The sequence below is a fragment of the Trachinotus anak genome, unplaced genomic scaffold (genome assembly GCF_046630095.1).
Source record: "Trachinotus anak isolate AG129_WGS33_773 ecotype Australia unplaced genomic scaffold, CSIRO_AGI_Tana_v1 ptg000002l, whole genome shotgun sequence".
Taxonomy (NCBI): domain Eukaryota; kingdom Metazoa; phylum Chordata; class Actinopteri; order Carangiformes; family Carangidae; genus Trachinotus; species Trachinotus anak.
This window is the reverse complement of record NW_027273853.1, coordinates 10,193,518-10,219,044: the sequence shown is the minus strand read 5'-3', so window position 1 is coordinate 10,219,044 and position 25,527 is coordinate 10,193,518. Positions and strand designations below refer to the sequence as shown.

Here is a 25,527-nt window from a genome sequence, read left to right as displayed (position 1 = left end):
TAATATCATCTGATTTTAATGGTTTGGTCAAATTAAACTGCAAACTAATCCCTTTTTTATCACTAGTCATCCTCTTTCAAAACTTGAAAGACATTGAAAATTTCATAAAAACCACAACTAAATTAAATATTTTGGCAGTCTTTGCAAAAACCCCTTAGTGAATTCCTGGAGGGACTCGATAGACTATCAGACACAACCTTTTATGGACAGACTAACAGAAAAGGATTCAGCTTTGGGAATTTGCTGAAGTGGAGCTGCCATTTAGACCATATCCACAGAACCAAACAGATTTACTGGCTTTTTTGTGTGCCAGCAAACACATTTACTGGTGAATGTGTGTCAGCTTACGAGGACTGTGTGTTTCCTCTGTATTTGTGTGTGTGTCAGTGCATGAGCTATGTGTATGTGGGTGAGTTTAAACCACGGAGCAGCAGTGTGCCAATGCTGATGACAGTGGGGCTGGCAGGGGGCCACGACTATATGACAATAGGGACCCCCGCGGCTGACCTTATCAAAGTCAGCCAGTCACTATCCAGCTGGCTAGAGACTGCTCCTCACACACACACACACACACACACACACATATGCACACACACACACACACGCATATACACACACTCTTACTGCACCCCGTTACAGTTCACAGCTTCCATCTCCACCAGTATATCCTCGTCTCCAGAACTAGCCTCTCTACGTTCAGTGGAGGAATTCAGCAGACGAGGCCCTTGTGTCCAAAACCAGGGCCACCTTGGGTGCCACATCAAATTTTCTAGGAGTGGATTGTCAGTGTTGTTACTCTTGAGGGCAAGATTCGATCAGAAAAGTATGGCCGCTGTTGCCTCTGCACCTTAGTTTTTATGAATGGACTCTTCCCCAGAAATGCAGTTTTGTAACAAATGCTACAGTCAGTTTAAAAGTCAACCAAGGTAATAAAAATATAGTGCTATGGAAAAAACATTTGTCTTGACAGTACAAAATGTAAATAATACAATGTTCTGCCCTTGTGCACAGTTGTCCTGCCCTGATGGATACAAGGACCATTTTCCACAAGCGGTGTCCATGAGTGTTTAAATTAAAGCCACAGACATCCTCCGTCCTTCAGAGGGCTGGAGCCAGTCCGACACTGCATTAATATTGGGCCTATGAGCAGTTTTATGGGCGATATTGTGGGAGTGTTCCTGGTAACAGATCACTAGCCGGAGTGTGATAGAGTGCAGTGACGTGGGGATCTAGAAGAACTCATTTTCTGGGTGGCTGTAAATTGCCACCTGAAGAAAAGTGGAGGCCTTGGAGGAGAAGAGGAGAGGAGAGGGGCAGAGGAGGTGGAGGAATAGGGAAAACACACATACATCCACAGTTTTTATAATTTCTGATTGATATTTCAGTCCTTTATCAAGTTGAAATGCTAAGATTAATAACAACTATCAGTGTAAATCTAATATGTATGGGTTTGGGGTGTTGTCGAAAACAAAACAAAAAAAATTTGATGCTGTTACCGTGGTCTCTGGGAAATCGTTTTTTTATGAAAATTTGAAGACTTAATAATTTAGAATAAAAAAATCTATATATTCTATATTATATATTTAGTTTTTTAAAGTAACCATCAGTTGTAGTCATAATTGGGCACACTCAGTGTATATATACTGTAGGCCAAGATAAAACCCTTTCTTACACAAAATACAAACCAACTCATGCTTTAATGATTACATAAAACACAGTTGTGCCCCACTTTTTATTCTTCTTGCACAGACATGACAGTCCACAACACCACATAATGTACTGAATGCTTTGCTGCACTTAGCAGAGGTGAGAATGGTTAATAGCTTCCTCTGGTGAATGCAAAGATGCCCTGGTGTGTCTTTTCTTTTCTTTGCCTTTATTCTGCTTCACTTACAGCCTCAAGGCAGTCGGTGCAGTGTGTGTGTGTGGGGTTTTATGTGCGACTACAACTACCTTCAGAGAAACATTCACACAACCTTAGCCCTGTGCTTAACTCATACTTGTGCATGGGTGCTATATGAGTGTATCTGGGTGCTGTACGGACACATGCAGTCCAAATGAACATATCCTCGTGTGTTAGTGTGTTGTGTGTGTGTGTGTGTGTGTGTGTGAGAGAGACATGTTTTTGAGCTGTAGTGTTTTGTACTGCCTCCCTGTGGGACTCAGACAGCTGCTGGGTTGGAGATTGCTTTAATTACTGGATGTGAGCCCCCCCCTTTTCAAAGTGCCCCCCTGAGGAGACGTGTGTCTGCAGATCTAATGGCACACTGTTCCTGTATGTCATGGCATGCTGTGTATGTCTGTCTTTATATGTGTGTGTGTGCGCATGTGTGTGTGTCTGTATGCATTTGTTTGCAAATGTATCTGTTCTCTCTATGCATCTCTGCTACCTGTGGTTTCTCTGTGGAGTCCCAGACAGATTGAAGCCACTTGTTGGGACAATTAGGAGGAGAAATAGAAATGGAGTGAGGAAGGGCAGGTGGGCGCTCAAATACTCTCTTGTCTTATTAGCTGTAATTAAAAAGGAATAGTTCCTGTTCTGTAATTATGCCAAGTGTTGTTGCACTGTTGATACTGCCATCTGTGAGCATGAAGTTTGTGAACACTACTGTACTGTATAGCACATATGAGGTTGACCACAGTCCACTGCTGGAAGAGAAAACAGAATGATTTGGCTGCTTTTGTAGAAAGGGCATTGCTCTTAAAAGCTGCAGCAGGTAGCAAACATTTTGGACTTAGCTGTAACGCAGATGTGCTGCTGCTTTTATGTGTGCTGCTAAAAATTCAGAACCAACCGACTAGATTCAGGGTCCTGAAAACAGTGAATATTTATACCTCACAAAAGCATCAGGTGAAGATGTCCTTTTTGGAAACATTGCAGTTCAATCATGGAATAAAGTGATCAATTAAAATTTGGATTGAACTTTCCAATTTATGATCCTGACAAGGAGGATGATAGACAGCTTGTTGTATTAATCAGAGGTCAAAGGTCAGAGTTTAAGCATCAGGCTGACAGATGACCTATCTCACCCAGCTTCTAGTTTCTCCTCATGTTAGTCTTCTACATTGATTTCCTGTTATTCAAGTCGATCTTGGAGTCTGTTTCAGCATAAAATCACTAGTTAATGAGCTCCCCTCATCATTAAAGCTCCATACTGGCCTCTGGCTGTGTGACTGATTCACTGTAGACATTGGGCCAGGGAACATGAATGATTGGTTCAAGGCAATCACATTTTTGGCATTGTAGATATAGAAATATGGGGGAGTAATGTGAAAGATGACAGAGCACATAAATCCGATCCACTTTTTTGCTCCACAATCCGACCAGAGCTGCAAATCTGACACAGTCCACCCATATAATTCCAATTTTCATATATCAAACATTCACATATAAGACAGCGACTCCTATATCTCTCATACTCATGTGTTTAACCTTTCTTAAACTTTCAAAATGCGTCACTTTTTACAGAATTTAACAGTAAATCATCACGGTTTAGAGGCAAACCCATTCCTGGGCTCCTCAACACATCACAACCCAGGCTCCTGTTGATGTTTATCCTAAAGGTCTCTGCATCCATGATAGTGTCTTATTTCCCACAGGACAGTCCATGACCCCTGTAATTATATACATACACCTGTGTACACAGAGCCACACATGCACACACAGATACATGAATAGCACACACCAGTGCTCTGATCAATACTGCCATAAATTGTCCGCATCACATATGTGCTGCACCAGAGTCACAGTCTCATCAGGAGGTTGCCGTCCCACCTGCTGAGATGGTGACCTCCCTATCAATTCTAGATGAAATAGAGCATGGAGATTGAAAAAGAAAAGCACTTCATTTTAAATGCAGAAAAATGAGCCATGCTCAAGGGACAGGGGGTCTGCTCTAGATGTATTTTGTGTGAAATGATTGCTCGACATTTTGTGCTGTCTGTTCCGCTCCGTTGAGACTGACAAGATAAATAACAGACATGACTTGTTGCAGGGATTCATCTCTCTGTTGTTTACTCTGGGCAAATACATTATATTCCTGTCTCTCTCCCATCTTGTCCTAATCTGACCCTTTCTGAGAATGTGAGGAAGGCAGACTAAGGTTTTTAAAATGCACCTTTTTTCAAGACTGAAAGAAATCACGTTTTACCTGCATGTGAACTTGCCTGAGCCTGAAAATGAGTACCTTTTTAGGCTCACATATTTACTAAGAACTGTTGTTTTCCTAATCCCCCTAATTATTAGTCACTAACAGCAGTCAAGGTCAATTGCACTTCTCCTGGCTGTATACTGAGCAGTAACTGTGCTTCTTCTGGCTGTATTCAGAGCTGTAACTCTCTATGACCCTGTGCTAACAAGCAGGTAATTTGCCAAACAACTCCCAAATCCCTCCTCTGTGGAGCTTCATTAAATTTGCATGTTCTCCAAGAGCCTTTTTCAATTAATTAATTTAGGGGCAGAGGGAGGGGGGAGGGAGTAATGTGATTTCACGAAGCCAGTCACACCCTCTCAGGCCCTTATGGGTATGAAAATATCAAGACTGGGGTGAAATCAAGAAAACCTACTTTACAGTTCACCCAAGCTCCTGAACAGTGATCATCTGGAGAGAACTGAATGCAGATTCAGCCTCTCTCATTGTCCCGTCTTTACTTCTCCATCTTTCTGCCTCTCCATTCTTATACTCGTTGTCCCTGATTGCGATGCCATAACCACAGCTGGTCCTCAACATGGAAGATAAATCAACCAATTAGGGGGTATTATTTTAAGGGGTTGGTCCAAATGCACCAAATCAGTGCTGGCGACTGGAACTGCACCCCACTGAAACTCCTCATATTAATCATGATTACCAACAGGCCTAGTGAGCTGGGAGAGAAAATGAGCTTTTAATTGGGATTTGAGGAGAATGGGATGGGAGTGTCGTCTAACGAGGGAGGAGCGAGGTGATGTGTGTGCCCTCTGCCCTCAGATGTAATAGTTTGTGTGGGAAGAGAAAATCATTTATTTTCTGGCTTTTTGTAAAAACTCATACAAAAGTTTATTTGTGTGGTCAGTATTCAGTGCATGTTCCTGTCATTCCTGTCTTTAAGATTGCAGCAGATATATTTAACTGCATGTATATGGCTTTAGGGTAAATCAGCTGTCAGGGTTCCCCACTGTGTGTGTGCGCGTATACATATATGTGCGTGCGTACATGTGTGTGTGCTTAGCAGGGAGCTGTCAAGCTGGTTCCTGGGGGATACTTATGGCCAACAGCAACATGTAATCTAACATGGAAGACATGCTTGGTAATTACCCACTCCAGGCCCTTTTGGGAGCTCTTTGAGTGACAGCCTGTCCATCTCCATACATGTTAAAGCTCATATATGGCTTGGAGTCTCCCTCTCTCTCTGTCTCTCTGTGTGTGTGTGTGTGTGTGTGTGTGTGTGTGTGTGCGTGCTGGATCCCTGCCTTTTATTGTATGCCTTGCTATTTGACAGCAGATTGTGGACTTTGAAGACAAGGCCATCTAACCCCCATCTCTCCTTCTCAGACCAAATCCCCTCCCCTCCCCCTCAATTTGTCCATATTTCTCTCTCAATCCTCCTCTTCTTCTCTATCTTCCTCGGCCACTCTCTCTTTCCCATCTCTCAGATTTGCTCCCCAGACTAATGAGAGGGGAGAGGATGACACAAGATGAATGATCCCTCGTTTGAATCAGAGGAGAGAGAAAGGAGAAAAAAAGATACCAACACATTTAGGCTCTTAATTGCTTTTTCCCCCTCAAAGAAAGTCAAATTAACATTTAGATGTTCAATAAATGTTTTGTGTGTATCCATGCTGTTCTGTGTGTGTGCGTGTGTGGCTCCCAGAGTGGAGATGGTAATGAGAGACACACGCTGAGGAGCTGCTGGAGTGTGACGGCAGGACAGACGCTGGCGTCGCGCTGCGCCGATCACACACTCTCCGGCTCAGACTAAATGCCCTCTCCTGGCTACTGTTTTAATGACATACATGTTATTAAGTCGCACACAGTCAGACCACTCACTCGTACACAAGGGAACAGCTCTGAATTTCCCACTGAATTTATCTCATTTGTTTTGCCTTTGTATTTATTGAAGGTGAAGAAAACAACATCATTAGAAACAGAAAAGTACTTGAATTTTCAAAGATACCCCTGCGTAATTTACTCTATTTATGCACTATTTTAAGGTACTTCAGTACCATTTTATTTTACTTTATACTTTATACTTTATACTCATTACATTTCAGAGGAAAATGTTGTACTCTTTATCCTACTACATTTTATTGCACAATTGCTTTGCAAATTAAGATCTTACCAGCGAAACATATAATCAGTTTATGACATGATGATGCATCATTTCAGATTAAACTAGCCAGCAGCACATAAAAGAGTTAAAAACCTGCTCCACCTCGATGAGTTACAACATTAAAATGCAAATCTGTACATCAGTAAAAATAATCCAAAAATATAATATAAAATATGATATACCTTTGACAGGGGCCATTCTGCTGTATGATAAGTACACATTTTGTTGATGCAAAAAGCTCCTGCAACACGACCCCTTGAGTTGTTTTAACACAGGGTAAATGTCTGTGTGGATGCAGCATGCTTCCACTGCTGTCAGCTTTGTAGGACTTTTTTCTCCTACCTGGCTAGAGGGTTGCTGTCACAGATGTGTGTGTGCTAAATATGAGTAAAAGATGCGTGAGGTCAAATTTGCTACTTGATAGAGCCCCCTGTCCCCTGTCACTTAACAGAATCTGTTTAGTGAACTTGACTTGAGACTGTGTTTAGTAAATATTTAAGGGCCTTGTTCCGACATCCCCTCCCGCTGTTCGTTACGCACCATCTTTTATTCATAAATACCAAACTCAAATTAGTTTTCGCCCAATTCTGAAATATGAGTGTAATTATGTATGTTTTCTCCCCAGCTCTGCACAAGCACTGGAGCTCTTTACTAATTAATAAGGGGCCTATTCATTATTCATGAGCTGAGATGAACGTGTAAATGCCTTGGCACCCATAAAAGGCCTGAGTCTGCATGGTGGGCCAGAGTAGGGCAGAATTTGGGAGGTGCAAGACAAAATCCACATGAGATGGCAGAGAATGAAAGAGACTTCAAGAAGCAGGAATTGCATAAAATGGATGGGGGGGTAGGTGATTCAGGTACCTAACATATTTTGTAGACCCCATAAAGCTTTGCTTATTTTAATCCTCTCCTCTCCTCCTCTCAGTCAATGCAATGGACAGTTTGTTGACCGGGTACGGCACAGCACACAGAAAACTGTCTGGATGCTTCCCACTGATGATGACATATAGTGAAGTTGAAATCACAGTGAGGTTACCCAGAGCTCTATTTGTTTCACTTAGATAATAGAAAGGTTGTGCAATGTCTCTGGATCCTGGGAATGCCCTGAACACTGAGAGTAACTGAGTGTAAGGAACCCAAGTGTGTCCTTACATGGCAGAGACCTAGAAAAAGACCTCTTATTTCCACAAGTGCCCCTTGAAGGGACTTTCTCACTGTATGTGGGTGGCACACACAGTTCTGTGTCAGTGTGTGCTTTAGCGTGAAGTTGCTCGGCTTTACAAGCCACAGATGATGCTCATTATTAATACCAAAGCCAAATTACAACATCGAAATGTTGTCTGAGTGCCAAACAGATGAGACAAGACTCCCAACTGCTCTACTCTCCTTGATTGACACGCAGTAATACTACAAGAAGTCAATGAGGAAACACGTCATGGCTGTGATATTTATCCTCTTTATATCTTTGACCTCAGTCCCACTCCAACTGTTTCCCTCTGTGTATTGTGTTGGGAAAACACACATTACACTGGAGGAGTGGTGCAATACAGCTTTTACTAGCCAACTAAAAGTGTTGTGCCGTCTCCTCTTGCCTCCTTCATAGGGCCACACAACTATACAGACTATTTTGCAGCTGCCACTGACTTGAATGAGCTACAAAGGGCTCTAAAACTTTACAGTTTCTTTTTTTTTATTTTTATTAATAACTCATTTCAAGGATTCTCCGAAAATTGCAGCTTGCAAACACAGTAATCTTTCCATGTCAATCTCTCTGCGTTATGGGCTTTTATTTTAAACTCTTTATTCGATGAGTATTATCCTCTGTCTTACATGAACATTATGACAACTACTGTCTTATTTTTTTGCTTATTGTCACTAGTAGTTGAAGCAGTAGTAGTATTGTTGTTGTTGTTGTTATCGGAAGAGATGATATCTCTGTACTCAAGCAGCTTCTACAGTACGCATATTTCTCGCTGTCATTCTGGTGTTGCAAATGAGAGTGTATCTCATTCCACATGGCTACAGTACAGTAGAGCACGTCTCAGTATCTGTGTAAAAGATCCCACTGCACTCTGAGCCATTTCACCCTCTTAGATTTTGAAACATCTCTCCATTTTCAAATGAATAATGCATTTCGTGGCCACCGGAAGGAATTCATATTAGATTCCATACATACACGGTAGCACGCAACATACAGTTAGATTTACATTGGCGTGCACGAATGCAGTAGAGCAGGGAAGTGATGATATTGGAAGGCATTTGATAACCCTCACTCTTTTATACTGTATGAGCACAAAAATGCTGTCATAGAAACAAGCAACAAACAACTTTGCTCACCAAATAAGAGTAATGCACCTGTGCATGTATAGTCAGCCTAACGGTTACTTTCTTTTTTTGTCATGTTTGTCATTCACATGTAAATATTATTCTATCCCACAGAGCCTCAGAGAAGCTAGTTTATTAAAATTCCCATTTTGACAGGGCTCTGAGGGTATTTCTTTTTGTTTTTACCCCAAAGTCACAACATAATGAACTTCAGAAAATCTCTTTTATGTATGATGCTAGAGCACATTTTGGTTGATGATGCCATCTGTGCTGTATTAATCTTCATATATTAAAGACAGACTAGTTAACTTTTGTGGTAGTGCTGTTTGTGTTAATGCTCCTTCTCTCTTTGTCTTTTCCTCCTGATTTCTCTCTTTCTGTCTCTCAGTGCCACAGCAACACATCGAGGACAGATTATTTTCAAGGATGCGCTGGCCCAGCAGCTCTGTGAGCAAGGAGGTGAGTAGCAGGAACAACAAAAGTATACCCCTCTTCCCTCCTCTATGACACAAATGTGTTAATATACAGCACCTACAGGAAGATGTATCTGCATGGATACATATATGTTCAAGCACACGTGCACCAACACATATGCTAACCCTCCCTGCTTATTACCTCCCATTACTGTCCATCAAATGCACAGATAGTCAGAATATGGATGACACAGTATGGTTGATATGCTGCTTCTTCATGACAGTGGCATTGCAGCACTTCTTGGCTCTCCCTAACGATGCAGCCAGAGCCAGAGATATTTGGATGTCCTATATTGCCAGCTTAATTTCAGCTTATGCTAAACTCAGCTTTTTTCCCCCCTCTCTCTGTCGGAGATTTACGCTTTATGGCCAACACTTCTTACATCCACTTTCTGTGACAGCCTTAAGTAGCTATTGACAGACAGTGCAGTCCCACTCTGCATGCTGAGTGTGTATAATTGCTTGTTTACAGGAAAGAAGCCTCCTCCTCACTCAAGAACTCCTCCTTGTATATCAAATTTGACTTTAATGCTAAAAGTGGAGAGGTACACTAGCTGCTTCTTGTTTTTTTCACTGTTTCAAGGTAAAAACAACAAAATTTGAGCTTTAAAATATACTTAATCTTTATTAGAAGAAATAGTTACTGTGCCTAGTCTCTGGGGACTCTTTATTACAAGTGTGTCCCCTAGCAGGTCATTGGAGACACTGCAGACGATTGTGGCACATGCCAGGGAGAGTGCTCAACTTGATGGCTCCATGCCACTTGGAAAAGATAGGGCACAGAGCCCTCAGTCAGGCCTGGAAGAGTGACAGAGAGTTAGCGACAAGGCTTCTCTCCTCTGTCTCCTTGCCCGAGAGCTCATCCTCTCACCACCACTGACACACTGCCCGAGTCCCCTCCCTCTGCACATGAAATATCTGCAGCCAACAACAGTCACTTAGTTGTTCATTGCCAAGTCCCTGCAATATCACACTAACACACAACTACTCACAGCAGACAAGCTGGAAAGTAAAGATTTAGACCTTGCGATGCCTTGGAGGACACAAGTTGTGAATGGTAGCAGACAGAGAAACTAGCAGTGAGGTAATGTCAAAAATGTAATCTGTAGTGAACGAGTGAATGTACAGGTATGAGGAATAGTCAGTGGTCAAAGTGATAAGGGATACATAGGAGCGATAGCTGAGGATTGTAGAGCTATAAATTACTGGTGTCAGTAATGACAGTTTCATTGTCTCATTGATGAGGGAGAGATGGGAGGACAGACAGAAAAAAACAGGTGTGATGAAGAGATAGCGTTAATGAGAAACTTGAAGGTCATCAATTGCAGGTGATTAGAGTGTTGTATTGAGGTGATGTGGAAATTAAACATCATTTACCAAAAAAAGTGGGGAAAGAGTAGATATGAACGGATGGCTGACCTTGTGGTAGGCTAATTCCTTTGATGGCCAATAACCCAACACTCTTTCTGTTGCCGAACTACGCCAGAAAATCTGAATTACAAATGAGAAATGAACATGCCGCAGGCAACAGAAGGCAAAAGGAGACTGAAGAGAGACGATCGAAAGGAAAGAACAGAAACAGAAATTGCTCTGATCATTTCTTGACTCTTGTGGATTTTCCATTAAGCATAATTTTCTCTATATTGCTGATCTAACTCACCATCATTAGTTCCTCTGCCTCTTTCCACACCAGAACCTGCAACTTCAAAAAAGGTGTGCAGATTTAAAAAATCTTAAAACTGGACTGTGCAAGGATCCTGACCTAAAAAAAGAAACTTGAGAACTACTTTGACATTAAACAAACTGTGCCGTGGTGCAGCTACTGTATTACTATGTATAGTAGTGTGATAATGCAGAAGCTAACTCATTAAATTTATTGTCTTAGTTCCCTCAACAAAGGCAGACTTAATAGCGGGTGAAGCAGAGGCCTGTAGACGATTCTCTTCCAGCAAGATCAAATAGGCTACAGTCCCAAATTCAGCCGCAGAGTGGCAAAGAGAGTGCAGGCTGCTCTAAGCAAAGTTACTTCAAATCTAGGCTTAGCATTCAAAGTAGAATAAAAGATGCAGGGCCAGCTCAAGCCACTTTAAAAGTTCATATGCTTAAGACTCAAGCTTTGAAGAGCTGGAGAAATAAAAGATATCTAAAGCAGGGTTATGATCCATGGAGGAGAAGGAAGGGAGAAGGAAAAGAGAAAGGAAGAGATGGAGGGAGAGAAATAGCGGGCCGGATGCTCAAATAAGAAGGCAATCAGGGGTGATCAGCCAGGGTGAAGACTTTAAGAACAAATGGAGAGATTAGCCAAGGAGCTAGAAAAAGATTGAAGACATTGGAGAGTGAATTTGAGTTTAGCATGATAAAGAGGTGGAGGGAGTTAGAAATCATTCAGTTAAATTCTAATGTAAATAGGAGATTTAAGGATAAAAAAAGAGGAGGAGAGATATAAGTCTTAAACTAGCTTGTAAAATCTGACATGCAGCACTTTGCCTCTATCCACAAGTTCACAGGTGTTTGTTTCTAATATTTCCACTCTAATGCCCCTAAAACCCTGCTGAGACATAAGCAGAGGCTGGATTTGTGTGTCTGTGGTTTTATGTGTGTACATGTGTGTCTAGCAGTGTAGGAACCAGGGATGCCTGGTTCCAGACACACTGCTCCCCCCTGAGCTCTCAGAGCTCCTTTCTGCTGGGCCAGCACACTTCTCCACCCCATCCCTTCACTCTACCTCCAATTCACCCCTCCAGCTCCCCCTCCAGTTTGCTTTGATCTACACCCCATCACTTCAACCCACAACGAGCACAGAAAATCCCCATATTTTGCTGATATTTGTGGATTCAGAAGACAAAACTAATGGGAGCCTGACAAAGACTGCTGCAACTGAACGAAATCTACAGCACAACGGACCAATCAGCGCATCACCAAATTAGTTGGACAGGTTTCTAGAGATGCTTTAAAGTATGACACAGCAAAATGCAAAGTACTGCCACTGTTTTAAATGATTGCAAGTATAAGAAGAGACAGGCAGGAGGATAAAACAGAAGTACATGTCTGCTCCTCCTGAGCAACCATAAAAAGACTTAATGAGCCCAGATGAGAGAAGTCAAGTTGGAGGATAAGCAGAGATAGGGGCGGGTTAGGAAAGGGTGCTCAGTGCTAAAGGGTGGAGTGGTTGTGGGTGTTGAATGGTGCTGCAGGCCATCCATCAGCTCTATCTCCTGACAGCAGGGCCAGCAGTCCCTGGTTTCTGCCCAGCATCGCCAGGTCCCCTCATTTCCAGCAAGGGAATAAATCAGGTCTTTATGGGCCTGGCCGAGTGCACTGCACCCCAGATGGATTATTAAAGGAACATATAACTCAAAGAGGCCACTGCTCCCTGAGGGACGCCTGATCACAGTGCAACAGAGGAGGGACGGGTGGCCTCCACTCTTCCACCTCCACGCCACCCACCCGGTCTGCCAGCCAGCCTGCTTCCCTGGCTGAACGCCAGCCCGCTTGCCATCCCTCATCACTCACCAGGGAGAAACCTTGAGACCTCAGTCATCTATATCTCTTCCCCTCTTGCATCCTGAATGTGTCCTCTAGCCCTATTTTCTCCTCTTTATTCCTGTCTCTCTGCCCAGTCTTCATTTCTGTTCGTCTGCTTTTAAAATTTTTCCTCTTTTGCTATTTTGTTTGTGTAATTTATGTTTAAATGACCTTACTGTGCTAAATATGCCTGTCCTCGTGTTTTGAGACACTTGGCTAGACTTAATAATTCTCACTGTTGTAAAGAAAAATATGTATCATCTTTAGCACCTTTACTTAAAAACACAACTAAAAAATGTTACATGGAAATCTGAAAATAATAGTAAGTGTTAGATCTGTCCTGGCTTCCTCTCCAGTCACCTATGATTGTTGTAATAATGCCAATTGAAGCCCACACAAGGGCCCTAGTTTTGAGTGAGTGGAGTGAAGTGGCTGCAATCTGACCTTGGAGAACCATCTCTTTTTAGCCATTGTAGAAGAAAAACAACAGCATCCTGCGTCCTAGTGAGTCAGTAATTGCAACCGTCAGTTAGACAGGAGCAACTCGACATCAAATGCAGATCATGTCGTCAAGGATGAAGGGAAATAGAGCAAATGAGAGGAGAACAAGGGAGATCGGAACAGTGGGTACAGTTTACAGGGTAAGGAGAAACAGAGTAGAGAGAGGAGATTAGAGCTGGGAGATGGCGAGAAGAGGGGGAGAAGATTTAACATGACTTGTGCCCTGCGCTCTTTGTGCTGAGATGTCTGAGTCTGCCAAAGCTTATGCTCGTTTAGTCCCCCCTCATATCACCCCAACCCTGCTCATCAGCACCCAACTGATTTTAGTCCTGGTGTAGTTTCCTAAGAACCCCCTCCTTTTTGTTGCTCCAGTATATATGTGTGAATATGTGTGCGGGTTGGGTCATCTGTGGAAGGCAAAGCCATCTGTGTGTATGTATGTATTTGTGTGTATGTGTGTGTGTGTGCATGTGTGTCTGTGTGTGTGTGTGTGTGTGTGTGTGTGTGTGTGTGTGTGTGTGTGCGTGCACGTGTGTGTCTGTCTGTGTGTGTGTGTTTGTGTGTGTGCGTGTGTTTGTGTGCTTGTGAGTGTAAGCCCTGGCCAGGGAGATACAGGCATTAGCAGAGATGAGCCGCTAATAGAGGAGGCAGTAATTGAAGTCTTTAAGAAAGTGAGAGGGGATTAATCCAAGTGAAATAAGCGCCACTGTCTGCTCCCGATGCGCAGAGGGTTAGGCAGAGAGAGACAGAATGGGTGCGGATGGAGGGGTGGGCAGCAGGGAGAGATTGTGATAGAAGGAAAAGTGAGAGAGACAGCAGGAGAGTGTGATGAAGCATGGAGAAAGAAAACTGTAAATGAGGTCTTTTTGGAAGCTTGAAGGGATTATCCACCCAAAAAAAAAAAAATCTTCCGGGCCTTTCTCCAGCCAAATGGCCTCACTAGAAAGACTGAGAGCGATTTAGAAGGGTTTGTTTAAGAGAGAGATGGGAGACGACTGTAGAGAGCAGAATATCAACCAAGCATTTATTGCTGTATGTCAGTTTGAGAAGGTGGATTACCAGGAATTGAGTTTTAATACAAGCTCTTTTCAGGTTGAATTTGTCAGATGAACACATGCTCATGTAAACTGAGCATACAACTGTATGTTTTATTTTTATTATAGCTTAATAAGAATAAACTACAGGAAGCATGAGAGAGTTACACATGCTGGGATTGATGTTTTGAATCAGCAAACATTGGAGGATTAGAGGGGGAGGAAGGGAGAGTACGGGAGAGAGAGGGAGAGGAAGGAAAAAGGCCCTTTGATCTGCTTTTAATGGGCTTCATCGTCGAGCCTGAGCCACAGCCATGGAGTTGAGTGTCAGGGTCCACCAGAGCAGCAGCAACAGTCGCAGCCACTGAACCGCCCAGCTCTGTCAGACAGGCCACTAAGACCCCAACTTCAACAGTCAGCATGAAACTTTACTACCAGTCTTTGAATAGTAAATCCATTTCTAAGAGCCCAGAATTTGGATCCAATGGGAAAAAACGAGGACAGCTAATGAAATTGAAGCTTGAGATAGTTAGAAACCTTTTTTGATAATCCCTCCTCTCCTGATTCAGGTTCTGTTGTCTATGAGGATTTTTGGGTGGGCTCCCTCAAATGTAAGCCCCTCTCCAAGAGGAAATTTTAAAACTGCTTTAAGGTTTGAAAGAAAATCTTAAGTAATTCAAAATGAAACTTTGGAAAGAGTCCTCACTGTGTTATCTTAGTGTGTCTTATCAGGTGGGCAGGCTCATCCTGGATGGAGAATACTGTGGCAGATTATCCTTCTCTTCAGTCTGGAGAAAGGCTTTCTTAAAACACCCTACCTACCAGAGCAGAGTAAAGAGGCTCAGAGGGACTGAAGGCTGACATGTTCACTGAGGTCAAAGCCACTGTGCTACTCAACATTGTCTGATCATAAAATAAGGTTAAACTTAAATTCCCCAATATGGGAAACATAGAGTATTGAAATTTATTTACAAGATAAAACAACAAACAGTGTACAAACTTCATTCTACTTAATGTTCTCAGTGACCAAATCTGAAATATCACAGGAAACTTCCAGAGCTTGAGGACATACAACTTTTTTTGAGTGTAGTTCATGGCATCAGTCAGATGGTATAATTTATCACACCTTTCATGTTTCTTTTACCAATGTGTACCAGCTAATAAATTGTTTCCTCAAAACTAATCTATCAAAAATGCTTCATTTTGATTTATTACATCTTCAAGCTGACTTTTTTCTACCTCCTCTACCTTTAAGCACAAAGACTAAAAGGCAGGTTGCTAAAATGTGGACTGTATTCTACAAAGTGTTCTTAGTAATTTAGCTAGAAAGTGAGGCCAGTGTTTTCTTTTTAATACCCATGTTTGATTAATTTAGTCTTAACACACCCTACCCCCCCTTCATTCACCTCACTCCACTTCTCAGAGCTGTGTATCCCCTGGGAGAGATTGATGGTTGAGTGTGTTAGCTAGGCAGTGGCCACAGATTACAGCACACAGGCGCCCGTGGGGAGGATGGCGGTTAATTGGCATTGAACCGTTAATCATGGCCGCCCAGTCTTTCATTACTGAAAGGAATTAACATCAGGAGCCAGGAGACTGCATCTGTGACCGGCCAGGACACAGGGAAAGTTTGTTTCATTCAGAGATGATTTAACAATGGGACCATATCCCTGCAGTTACTGACTAGTAACACACTTAATACATGTGCACAATTCACAATGCAAAACTGCACAGGCATGAAAATACTTTGTACGCTTCCTTTTGTTCACATATTAACATGAATGTTCTCACACTTTACGCACATCTACAGCTCTCGATCTGCCCATAAACATATATCTGTACATTCAAACGTTCAAGATCTTCCTTAACTCACTACTTTTACACTCTTCTTCTCTGTTTCAGCTCCAACTGAGTCCCCGTTGAGACCTAGCCTTGGTGAGTCTGCATTTCATTTCATGCTGTTATTTATTTTCTTTTAATATTAGAATCACAAAGGTAATTACAGCATAAAAAGACCTGTTATGTGTGACCATATGGTGTATGTGTATGTATAGTGGAGCTCCATGGTAAACATGCTGTGCTGCGTGATGACTTTGACTCCAACCTCCAAGGAGAGCTGGACCCCAGCATCTGGTAGGTAAAAAGGTTATGGCTGCTCTTGTAATCTGAGGGTGGAATCACTGTCTATGTCCTCAGCATTGTTCCTTGATCCTATTTGCTTTTGTAATAACTCAGTTTCTTCTTCACTTCTTCTCTTCTCTCCTCTCCTCTCCTCTCCTCTCCTCTCCTCTCCTCTCCTCTCAGGTCTGAGTGCAGTAACTGTGATGTGGGAGAACAGTGTGGTGTACTGATGCATGGCAGAGCGGTCACTTTCTGTGAGCCCTTTGGAGAACGAGAGCTGGTAACTGTCATGTTTGACCACACTGCGACCGCTGTACATTTTATGGCCCATGGACCATATATTAAAACAACCACTCAGTGGCCACAACCACAACTACAGTAAATTATGGTAGACCAGATGTAACCACACCTCTTCTAACCAAGCCCACAGCGGGTGGTTGTGGTTTTGTTCCTTTCGTAGTTTAAATTGATTCCAAAATAAAAGCATTAATCATGCATTAGTGATGAACAAATATCACATTTTGGAATTTATAACTATGTTTCATTCACAGGGAGAAATATTAGTAAAAAATCCAAAACATGCATGTTTATGACTAAACATGCCCAAATATAAATGACCAGGTAGTACCATACCTCAGATGAAAAAAAAAACTAGAAGCAAAGATGGCGCCAATATCATTAAACAGTTTAATAATTGTTTGTGGTAAAAACAAAGATCATACTGACTTTGTCCAGCTTAAGATGTGTTGAAATAGGGAAACTGTGCTTCTTGCACATGTAGACAAAGTAATAATATGTGTTTTATGATTTGTTTGTTCAATTTCAGTCTTTGTGTCAGCTGATTACAAAAACGTATCATTTGTAGATAATGACTTTCAGTCATCTGCCGAATTTAACTCAAAATATTGCTGCATCTGTTTGGCATTTATGAGTTTTTGCTCCAGCAGAAACTAAATACTCCTGCTGCTGCAGGACACAGAAGTTAAAAAAAGCAAGTGCAATGCTATATTTAAAAATGATGGTGAAACCAAAGGGAGCACATAGGACTGAATATCATATGATGATCATGTCACAGTACAGTAACATCAGGATACTGCCTGACCTGCAGTGTAGCACACACACACACACATCATCATCATCAGACACACACCCATACACTGATAACTGCTTATCAAACCTATTCATGCCTTCTTTCTATCGTCATAAAGTTGCTTTCAAACTGTTTATTCTGCTGTAAGAGATGAAAGCCAGTCAGCAACAGAGAAGTGTTTAGTGGCTCATGATTCTATTTACTTCTCTGATAAGCATTTGCTTTGTCTGTCACTGTTCCAAATGTTTGATGCCGCTGCCTGGCAGCTCTTCTGTCAAGTGCAACAAGCATGCACATCCAGAAACACAGAAATGTTTACACACAGATTTTCACCAATACGACAGCAATGACAATCAGAACACACACAGTCATGCACACACAGCATATCTCTACTTCTCTCGCTCACTGTCCCCCTCTTTTGCTCACACACACATACAAAACAGATACAAAAAAGATAATCTACAGCCCGTTAATGGTTTTATTCTATTGATTATATAGAGGGGAAAACGCTGCACCAATGTGCCATTTAAAGAGTAACTTAACACCAGATGAAAATGTTGTTGTACTGCTCTCCAGTGTTTGAAGTTGTGGCCTTTCTACAGTGAGACAGAAATGTCTTCAGAAATGTAGAAAACACTTGATTTAATTGTTAGATGTGGTTACAGTTGCAACAGACAAACAGAACAGACAAACAGAACGTCATTTCAACCAGTAAATGTCAGTAAGTCAGTGCTTTTCAGCTTGGTATTGCATTAACAACACTGCAACTACATCAGTGTAACAACTTAAACTAGATTTGATTATTTATTGGTAACATCCTAAACTGCCTTATGTATCTTCCCCAGACCACTGTTCCTCTCAACACCAGCACAGCCTCAGTCCTGCAGTTTGCTCTGGGTGAGTAATAAATCTCCACATGAACTGCAAACAATAACTACATTGAGACAGATTTTGTATAACAGACTAATGTATGAGACACTTTTAACCTTGTAAAATATCTTAGCCCTGCGTGCAACCATCTAAGCCAGCCAGCACAACAGATGCCTTTGTCATCGACGGGAAACAAGCATCCTTTGCCCTGTTATATGTCAGTAAACCAACTGGTAGACAGGATGTTTCTGTGTTTCATTCTCTCTCTCTCCCTCTCTCCGTGTCTCTCTTCTCTCCCCTCTCCTCCTATCACAATAATGAATGATTTAAAGTATTCTGGAAAGACACCCAGAAGGCCATGGCAGGGTTTTTAGAGGTGTTGTATTTTTCATGTCCATTACATGCATCTGCCAGTTCTCATGGGAACGCGACTGGGTGGAAACAGGAGTACATACTGTATCAACAACCCCTCTCACCCTCACCCCTCTCCTGTATTTCGCTTTTCCCTCTCTCTTTTCCTGTCTCTCATTCTGTCTGGCTGCGCTTTGCAGGTCATTAATATGAGTTTGTGTTGTGTATGGAGCAGTTCAGTAGAGCAGTACAATGAAGTGGTCGCAGGTTAATGCACGGCTGTATTCAGTGGGGATGGAGCATCACAGCAGGACACTGACGAGACACGGATGCATCTCGCCGCCAGGCGGTGTGGGAGGAAGTGGGGGAGCAGGGCAGGAGAGAGTAAAGGTGGGGACATGGGGGTTTGCCTGCTTCCTCCATTAGCAACCTTTGACCCCTGCCTGTTCCCACAGCACCCACACAAACCCACATATTTAAAGTGCAAAAATAGTCTGATCCCACATAACCTCTTCAAATGCACAAGAATATTCACACACAGATACACCAACAGTATTTAGCTGCAGCTGACTATAGAGTCTCTGGTCCTACATCAGCACTTCTCCTCTCATCACCTCTGCCCAACCCCTTCCATATCGACTTGTCCTTCTCTCAGCGCTGTTAAGCTGCTGATCACTTAGTTCCACTATGACACCATTTAGATACAATTTTCCACTTGGCTAAAGGAGGGAATGTGGGAGCAATCAGTCAGAAGAGGCCACCATGCTGTGCCTGGCTGCTCCTTGGGGCATACAGAGGATCATTGCCCTGCTGATGAAATTCAGTTGATGAAAAAAGGAAACCAGCTGACATATTATTAAGCTGTGGTAACAGTCATGTACTGTAAGTCTGTCCTCTTTGTATGTTCATATTCCCCAGGTTCAGGCTCCTGTCGGTTCAGCTACTCAGACCCCAGCATCACCGTATCATTCAGCCTAAGTGGTAACGCCAACACCTCAGATGACTGGATCACACTGGAGAAGATCAGGTCTCTCTCTCCTCATCTTCCTTATCTATCCCACAGTTCTTCCATCTGTCTTGAACACCCACCCTCTCTCTTATTTTTCCCTCATTCACACCTCCTCCTCTCAATTTGTCATTCCTCTCCTGTTTGTGTCTCGATGACCCCCCCCCTGTTTTTCATCCCTCTATCCCTGCCTCTCTCTGCTTTTTCAGTTCACAGACAGAGGCATAATGTAGTGGTCTTCTAACTATAATATGTAGTTGTTTGTCTGTTGTGCATCTTATGCTTTCATGTAAACACAGAAACCAACTCATAGACTTGGATACATTGCAAAACCTGGTTTTCTCTCTTAGTTTCTCTCCATCGTGAGGGAATGCATTGTCTCTCCATATTTGGCTATTTCAGTTTCATATAATGATTAATGATTAATGATGATCATTTTCATGTTAAGTACATAAATACAGCCACCACCCACACACTCACCAAGATTCTCATTTTGTATGTTTTTCTCTCTCTAGAGCCCCAACCAACAGCAGCACCGTCATCCACCTTCTTCCCCTGCCACATCACTCCAGAGCTGAAGGTGTTCGTCTGCGCTGGTCTCAGGAGGCCCCTCAAGGCCCCGAAGGCTATGAGTCCTGCTGGGGGCTGGACAATATGCTGCTGGTCAATGCTGCTCACAGAGCCCCGCTCATGGAGGACAATTTGGACCCTCCAGACACTGCTAACTGGCTCTTCTTCCCTGGAGCTACAATTAAGGTAGCACTGTAGTTAGAAATGTATTAGAAAGCCCAATGACCTGTCATATTAATGAGAAGCAGAATTAATGTCATAAATATGTGGTGTTTTAAACCTTAGAGCAGAACTGCAGCATTTGCTTATGATAAGAATCAATTTATATGAAGTCATGAAAAAATCTTACTGGTTGACTGTATTAACGCCTGTGTTCTTACTGGCCAGCATGCCTGTCAGTCTGAGGGCAATGCTCTGTATTTCCATGGCGGCGAGGGAGCTGGCCACAGCTTTGCCTCCACCAAAGACATTGATCTGCACAGGGAAGAGGGAAGGAGCTACTGGGAGGAAGACTTTGAGAGCCCACCATCAAAGTAAGTCAAAATAATGGTCGTATTTAATCTCCCTCCCAGCTGTCTGAATCCGATTTACATTTTTGTGAGGGAAGTGAATAAGTCACTTTATATCTACAGCACCCTATAAAACCAAGTGCTTCACAAATGAACATCAAAATACAATGCCATAAAAGTACGACAAAACAATTTACAAGGGATGGTCAAACTATGTAATTGATATGAATATAATACAAACTACAAAAAACACTGGAGTAATACTTTATTAAAATGCCAACCTACACAAGTTTATAGTTTTTAAAAAGCCTTTTAGAAATGTGGCACTGACTCAGCTAACCTGATCCTGAAAGGGTATTCTGTCAATAGCAATTAGGCTAATAAAGTATGACCAAAGTTGGTTGCCAGACCTGAGACAATAGTCTTCAATAGTCTTTTATCATGTTAAATGATCAAAGTATTTTACAGAGCCAAACCATGGTTAGGCTTTAAAAGTAGTCACATAATCTTAAACTGAAATCTAAACCAAAACAAACCAAGAAAAAATTATCCTTAATGAATGTATGAATGAAACATTTTAGCAGCAGGCTAAATATTAGCTGGAACAGAGAGGTAGGATTTTGGTAGGATATCAGTGCTCAGATTTTTCTCTCTGTGTTTACATATGCATGTGCATTGACACCTGTCACTTATCGTATGTCAAGCACATGACATGCAGCGTGCTGAACAAGTTTCAGTCAAGCTCACACAGGTGAATGCCATGCCTCTGACTGCTACAGAGACAGCAGTCCATCTGTTGAGAGTGAGACACACACACATGCAGGCAAACTCACACACTGGACAGAAGAAAGCAAGGAAACACTGTGAAAAGCACAGTGAGAGGTAGGGAAAGAATAGAAAGAGATGATAGATAGTGTTGCTGCCAGAGAGTCATTAACAGGCCTCATGCACCAGGTCTGTCAGTACATTTTTCCATTAATGAGAAGGACCTCAAACAGGAGCGTGTTTCTGCAGCTACCCTGCACCCTCACACTTTCCTGCAGAATGCCAGCATGCTAGCATGGCACACCGCATGCTTGCTGTCACCCTTAAGGTGTCATGGAGTGACACATGTGCGAAGTAGGCAGGCAAAGTTTTTCTGGTGATGCCACACTCATTTAACCCAACACTGGCTGTGACAGAGACACACCAGCCTTTACTCAGTATGACAGAGAGTAGAGAGGAAGAGGGGGGAAGGAAAGAGGGGAGAAAGAGAGTGAGGGAGGGGCAGAGGAATGCAGGAGAGGGCTGACACACTGAGCTAACTTCTGTCAGCGCTAACGAGGATCCTCTCTCCACTGTGCTGAAGTATGTGTCTGCACATGTGTGTGTTCTGATATGTGTAAGTCCTCTTCCAGGTGATTTATGCAAGAATTCCTGGCATTCTGTTTGTTGATCGGCAAGGTGTAAAATATGGCAACTGTTTCCTGACTTCAGTAATACTCCAGAGGGAGATGTTAGGTGATAGAGGCAATCTGTAAGCATAAGTGTTGGTATCTTATAATTTGTGTTACAGTTATTTCAGTGAAGTCTCACTCAGAGATATTATTTGGCTATGGTTAAGTGCTTAAAATTGCCAATACATGTAAACCCTCTGTTTCCTTTTGTCTTTGTTTGACTGTACATCATATATGCACATTAAATTGTTATGTACTTACTGTTAAACATCTATTGTTGTACTACCATCTCACTGTGAATTAGTTTTTATGTAGAATTATTAATGTAAGTGAAATACTGCCTCATTACATTTTTATTTATTGATTTATTTAATAAGGACAGTGCACATTAATAAACATTGCTGTAAATGCACCAAAGTTAGCAAATAGGCTATTTCTGTCTGGTACAAAGTTGCCTTAAAAACTGAATATAAATTAAAATTACTCAAATCATTTATAAAGCATGTAGAGCAATAATAAAAAGAGAAGAGAATAATGGTGGTAAAAAAAATCATCATTCAGGACACTAATAAATATGTAGCATTTGAGAAACTAATTTTCCTTACTAAAGCAGCCCTCCCTGTCTGTGTTTTGTATCCAGTTGGAACATAGAGGGAGCTGTCTATGGGACCCAGTGTGGAGAGATTGAGTCGGGATCAGCCCTAGTTTTTGAAAAGGAGGGCCGGAGGTGGGTGTGCACCCCCTACCTTGACACCACGTCTTATGGAAACCTCCGCTTCTACTTTACCATGGGTATGGAAATCCCCCATCCATCAGACACTGTCATTTATTTACATTAAGAACAAGTGAGCAACAGTAGCTCCACTTATAGTAATATATTTCTGTGTATTGGTCTTTCTATTTTATGGTGCCCTCATCATGTGTATGACATTGCATAAACATAGTGAAGTGTGTTTGTGTTTAGGTGGTGGCAACTGCAATCCAGGAGAGTCCCATGAGAACGATGTCATTCTGTTTGGGAGGTCTGAAGGCAGGAGGGAACCTGTGGCACTTGACATCCTCCCATACTCTTCTTACAGGGTGAGACATACACAACTTATTCACACACAAAAACATATGTACTCTCCCTGAAACCTTACAGTTAATTAAATGGAAACAACAATAAATACCATCACAATGTTCAATTTCTAGAGCAACTATACCAACTTATGAATTTCTAACTTTCAGTGTGAGAGTAGCTCCAGCATGTTATGTTGGTAGGGTTAAGGTATTTTACCCAGCCCTAGCCCAACCTCAGGATCACAGCAGCAGTATTGTTCAGATGAGTAGAATTAATTAAAATTTTTTATTGCTTTTGATTGTGTCTATGTTGAGCAGTCACATCATTCTGTTGCTCACTGAAATGTGTTTCACCACTGAACCAGCCCATTCCCATGTCGTTATAATCATATAACAGATTATTGATATATTTCTATTAGAGGTGAAACTATTAGTTGACTAATAAATTAGTGTTTGGCAGCTATTAATTGATTAATCACATTTTTCAAGAAGAAATTTCAAATGGAGACTTATTGTCCAAACTGTTTGATGAATGAGTAAATAGCAAGCAGATCATAAATCATAAATCATAAAATCATAAATATGACTGTTTCAGCTCTAATTAGTGTCCTCCCTCTTTCCATCTGTCTTTCATTTCTCCTCTCTCAGACTCCTGCAGTGGTATCGGTGGCACTGCCCACTGAGCTGCAAACACCAGTCACCCAGTTCTGCCTGGAGCAACAGTCACATGGGGGTGCCAACCGTCATGTGTGGGCCGTGGACTTCATGCAGCTGCTCCCTGTGCTGCCTGGCACACACACACACGTTGCTCAGTTCTCCATCAACCTAGGCTGTGGCTCCTACCAGCCTGCCAACAGGTGTGACACACTTTAAAACTAGGTTAGGCAGTGTTTGTGTGTGAAAATATGGCCACTTTTTTAGTGATAATCACAAAAATGGGCTGCAACAAAAGAGATCGCCACACCCCAAGTGAGACACCCTAGATTCACTCAGTTATTTTGGTGTTAAGAATGGTAAGTGGTGCACATAAGAAACTGAAGGGCATAATTCTTCAGAACAGCAGCATCTAGGGGAAGCTAAACTCATTTGACCCAGGTATGTACCCGTAAGTCCTCAAATTTCAAGCATCTATTTGAAGCTGTAAATGTACAAAATGGCAGTTTTAATAAAGGAGTAGAAGGGGTAAAGACATTGCAACAGAGTCTCAGAAGACATAAGAGTCTTTTTTTTACCTATTCTGAGTGTAGAGTAGCTTAGTGATTTTATACTGCTTTAGGGGGAAAATCAAATTCTGCTATTAAGTTGTGAGATAAGATGTTCTTCGTTCCTTTTCATCAGCGTCAGTCTGGAGTTCTCCACCAACCACGGTCGTACTTGGTCTCTGCTTCACACTGAGTGTCTGCCAGAGCTCTGTGCTGGACCCCATCTACCTCACAGCACCATCTACTCCTCTGACAACTACAGCGGGTATGAACGCACATTTGTGTGTGTGTACATTGTTATTGTGTGTCTATCATTTGCTGTGAATGTACTATGTGTTTATATTAAGATACTGTGTTGCACTGCTGCAGGTGGACAAGAATCTCTATCCCTCTGCCCAATGCTGCACTTACAGAGACTACACGCTTTCGCTGGAAGCAGTCTGGCACTGGATCGGGCAACATGTGGGCCATAGACAATGGTTAGAACTATACATACAAGTAATATGGTTCTAGGTTTTTTATTAGTCCAAGGCTCAAGGTTTTTATTATCACATGTTACAATGCAGTTTACACACTGGTTTGTGAAACAGTGAAATTCTTAGGCCTCAGGTAAGCTCCTATTTGTAACAGTCAAATAAATTAGAATAAGAAATTACACAATAAGATAAGCTATAAATAAACATAAATCAACTCCTTGACACTAGTTATGCAAACTCTAGTTCAGTATGAACTGTACTTGATGTACAGTATAAGGTGCTAATAGAATTTACTGAAGGTTACATGGAGTGTATAGCTGCACAAGGTTGGTTCATCATTGTGTCCCTTGTCCTTGTCCAGTTGTAATATCTTCTACCAGTAATATCTTTGCTCTTCTTTCTAATGAGATAATACAGACTCGACCATACATAAAAAAATATTTTTTTTGCTGTAAAAGGTAATTTATTTTTATTCATTTATTGCTTTTCAGTGTATATTGGTCCAGCCTGTCTTCGTTTCTGCTCTGGGCGAGGACATTGTTCCCGAACAGGCTGCAAGTAAGGATCTGCTTTTTATTAAACCAAATAAATCCAGTGTCTCCCCTTCAAAATGAGTCTGCTCATTATCCACCTAATGCCTTGCAGCACCAATCACCATTCAAAATTA

The 25,527-nt window shown here is 42.0% G+C and overlaps 1 protein-coding gene across 3 annotated transcripts in view; it reads left to right on the top strand.

Moving 5' to 3' along the window:
- The window catches only part of LOC139631353 (reelin-like), a 90,291-nt gene that overhangs the window by 36,500 nt on the left and 28,264 nt on the right, over positions 1 to 25,527 (top strand). For all 3 annotated transcript variants that reach the window (XM_071495565.1, XM_071495558.1, XM_071495550.1), the window contains exons 4-17: positions 9,026 to 9,096; positions 16,073 to 16,105; positions 16,225 to 16,303; positions 16,475 to 16,571; positions 18,227 to 18,278; positions 19,521 to 19,629; positions 20,124 to 20,364; positions 20,566 to 20,711; positions 22,764 to 22,915; positions 23,088 to 23,203; positions 23,831 to 24,039; positions 24,521 to 24,649; positions 24,754 to 24,863; positions 25,352 to 25,418. In XM_071495565.1, coding sequence (XP_071351666.1) covers positions 9,026 to 9,096; positions 16,073 to 16,105; positions 16,225 to 16,303; positions 16,475 to 16,571; positions 18,227 to 18,278; positions 19,521 to 19,629; positions 20,124 to 20,364; positions 20,566 to 20,711; positions 22,764 to 22,915; positions 23,088 to 23,203; positions 23,831 to 24,039; positions 24,521 to 24,649; positions 24,754 to 24,863; positions 25,352 to 25,418 — 1,611 coding nt within the window. The remainder of the gene's footprint in view (positions 1 to 9,025; positions 9,097 to 16,072; positions 16,106 to 16,224; positions 16,304 to 16,474; positions 16,572 to 18,226; positions 18,279 to 19,520; positions 19,630 to 20,123; positions 20,365 to 20,565; positions 20,712 to 22,763; positions 22,916 to 23,087; positions 23,204 to 23,830; positions 24,040 to 24,520; positions 24,650 to 24,753; positions 24,864 to 25,351; positions 25,419 to 25,527) is intronic.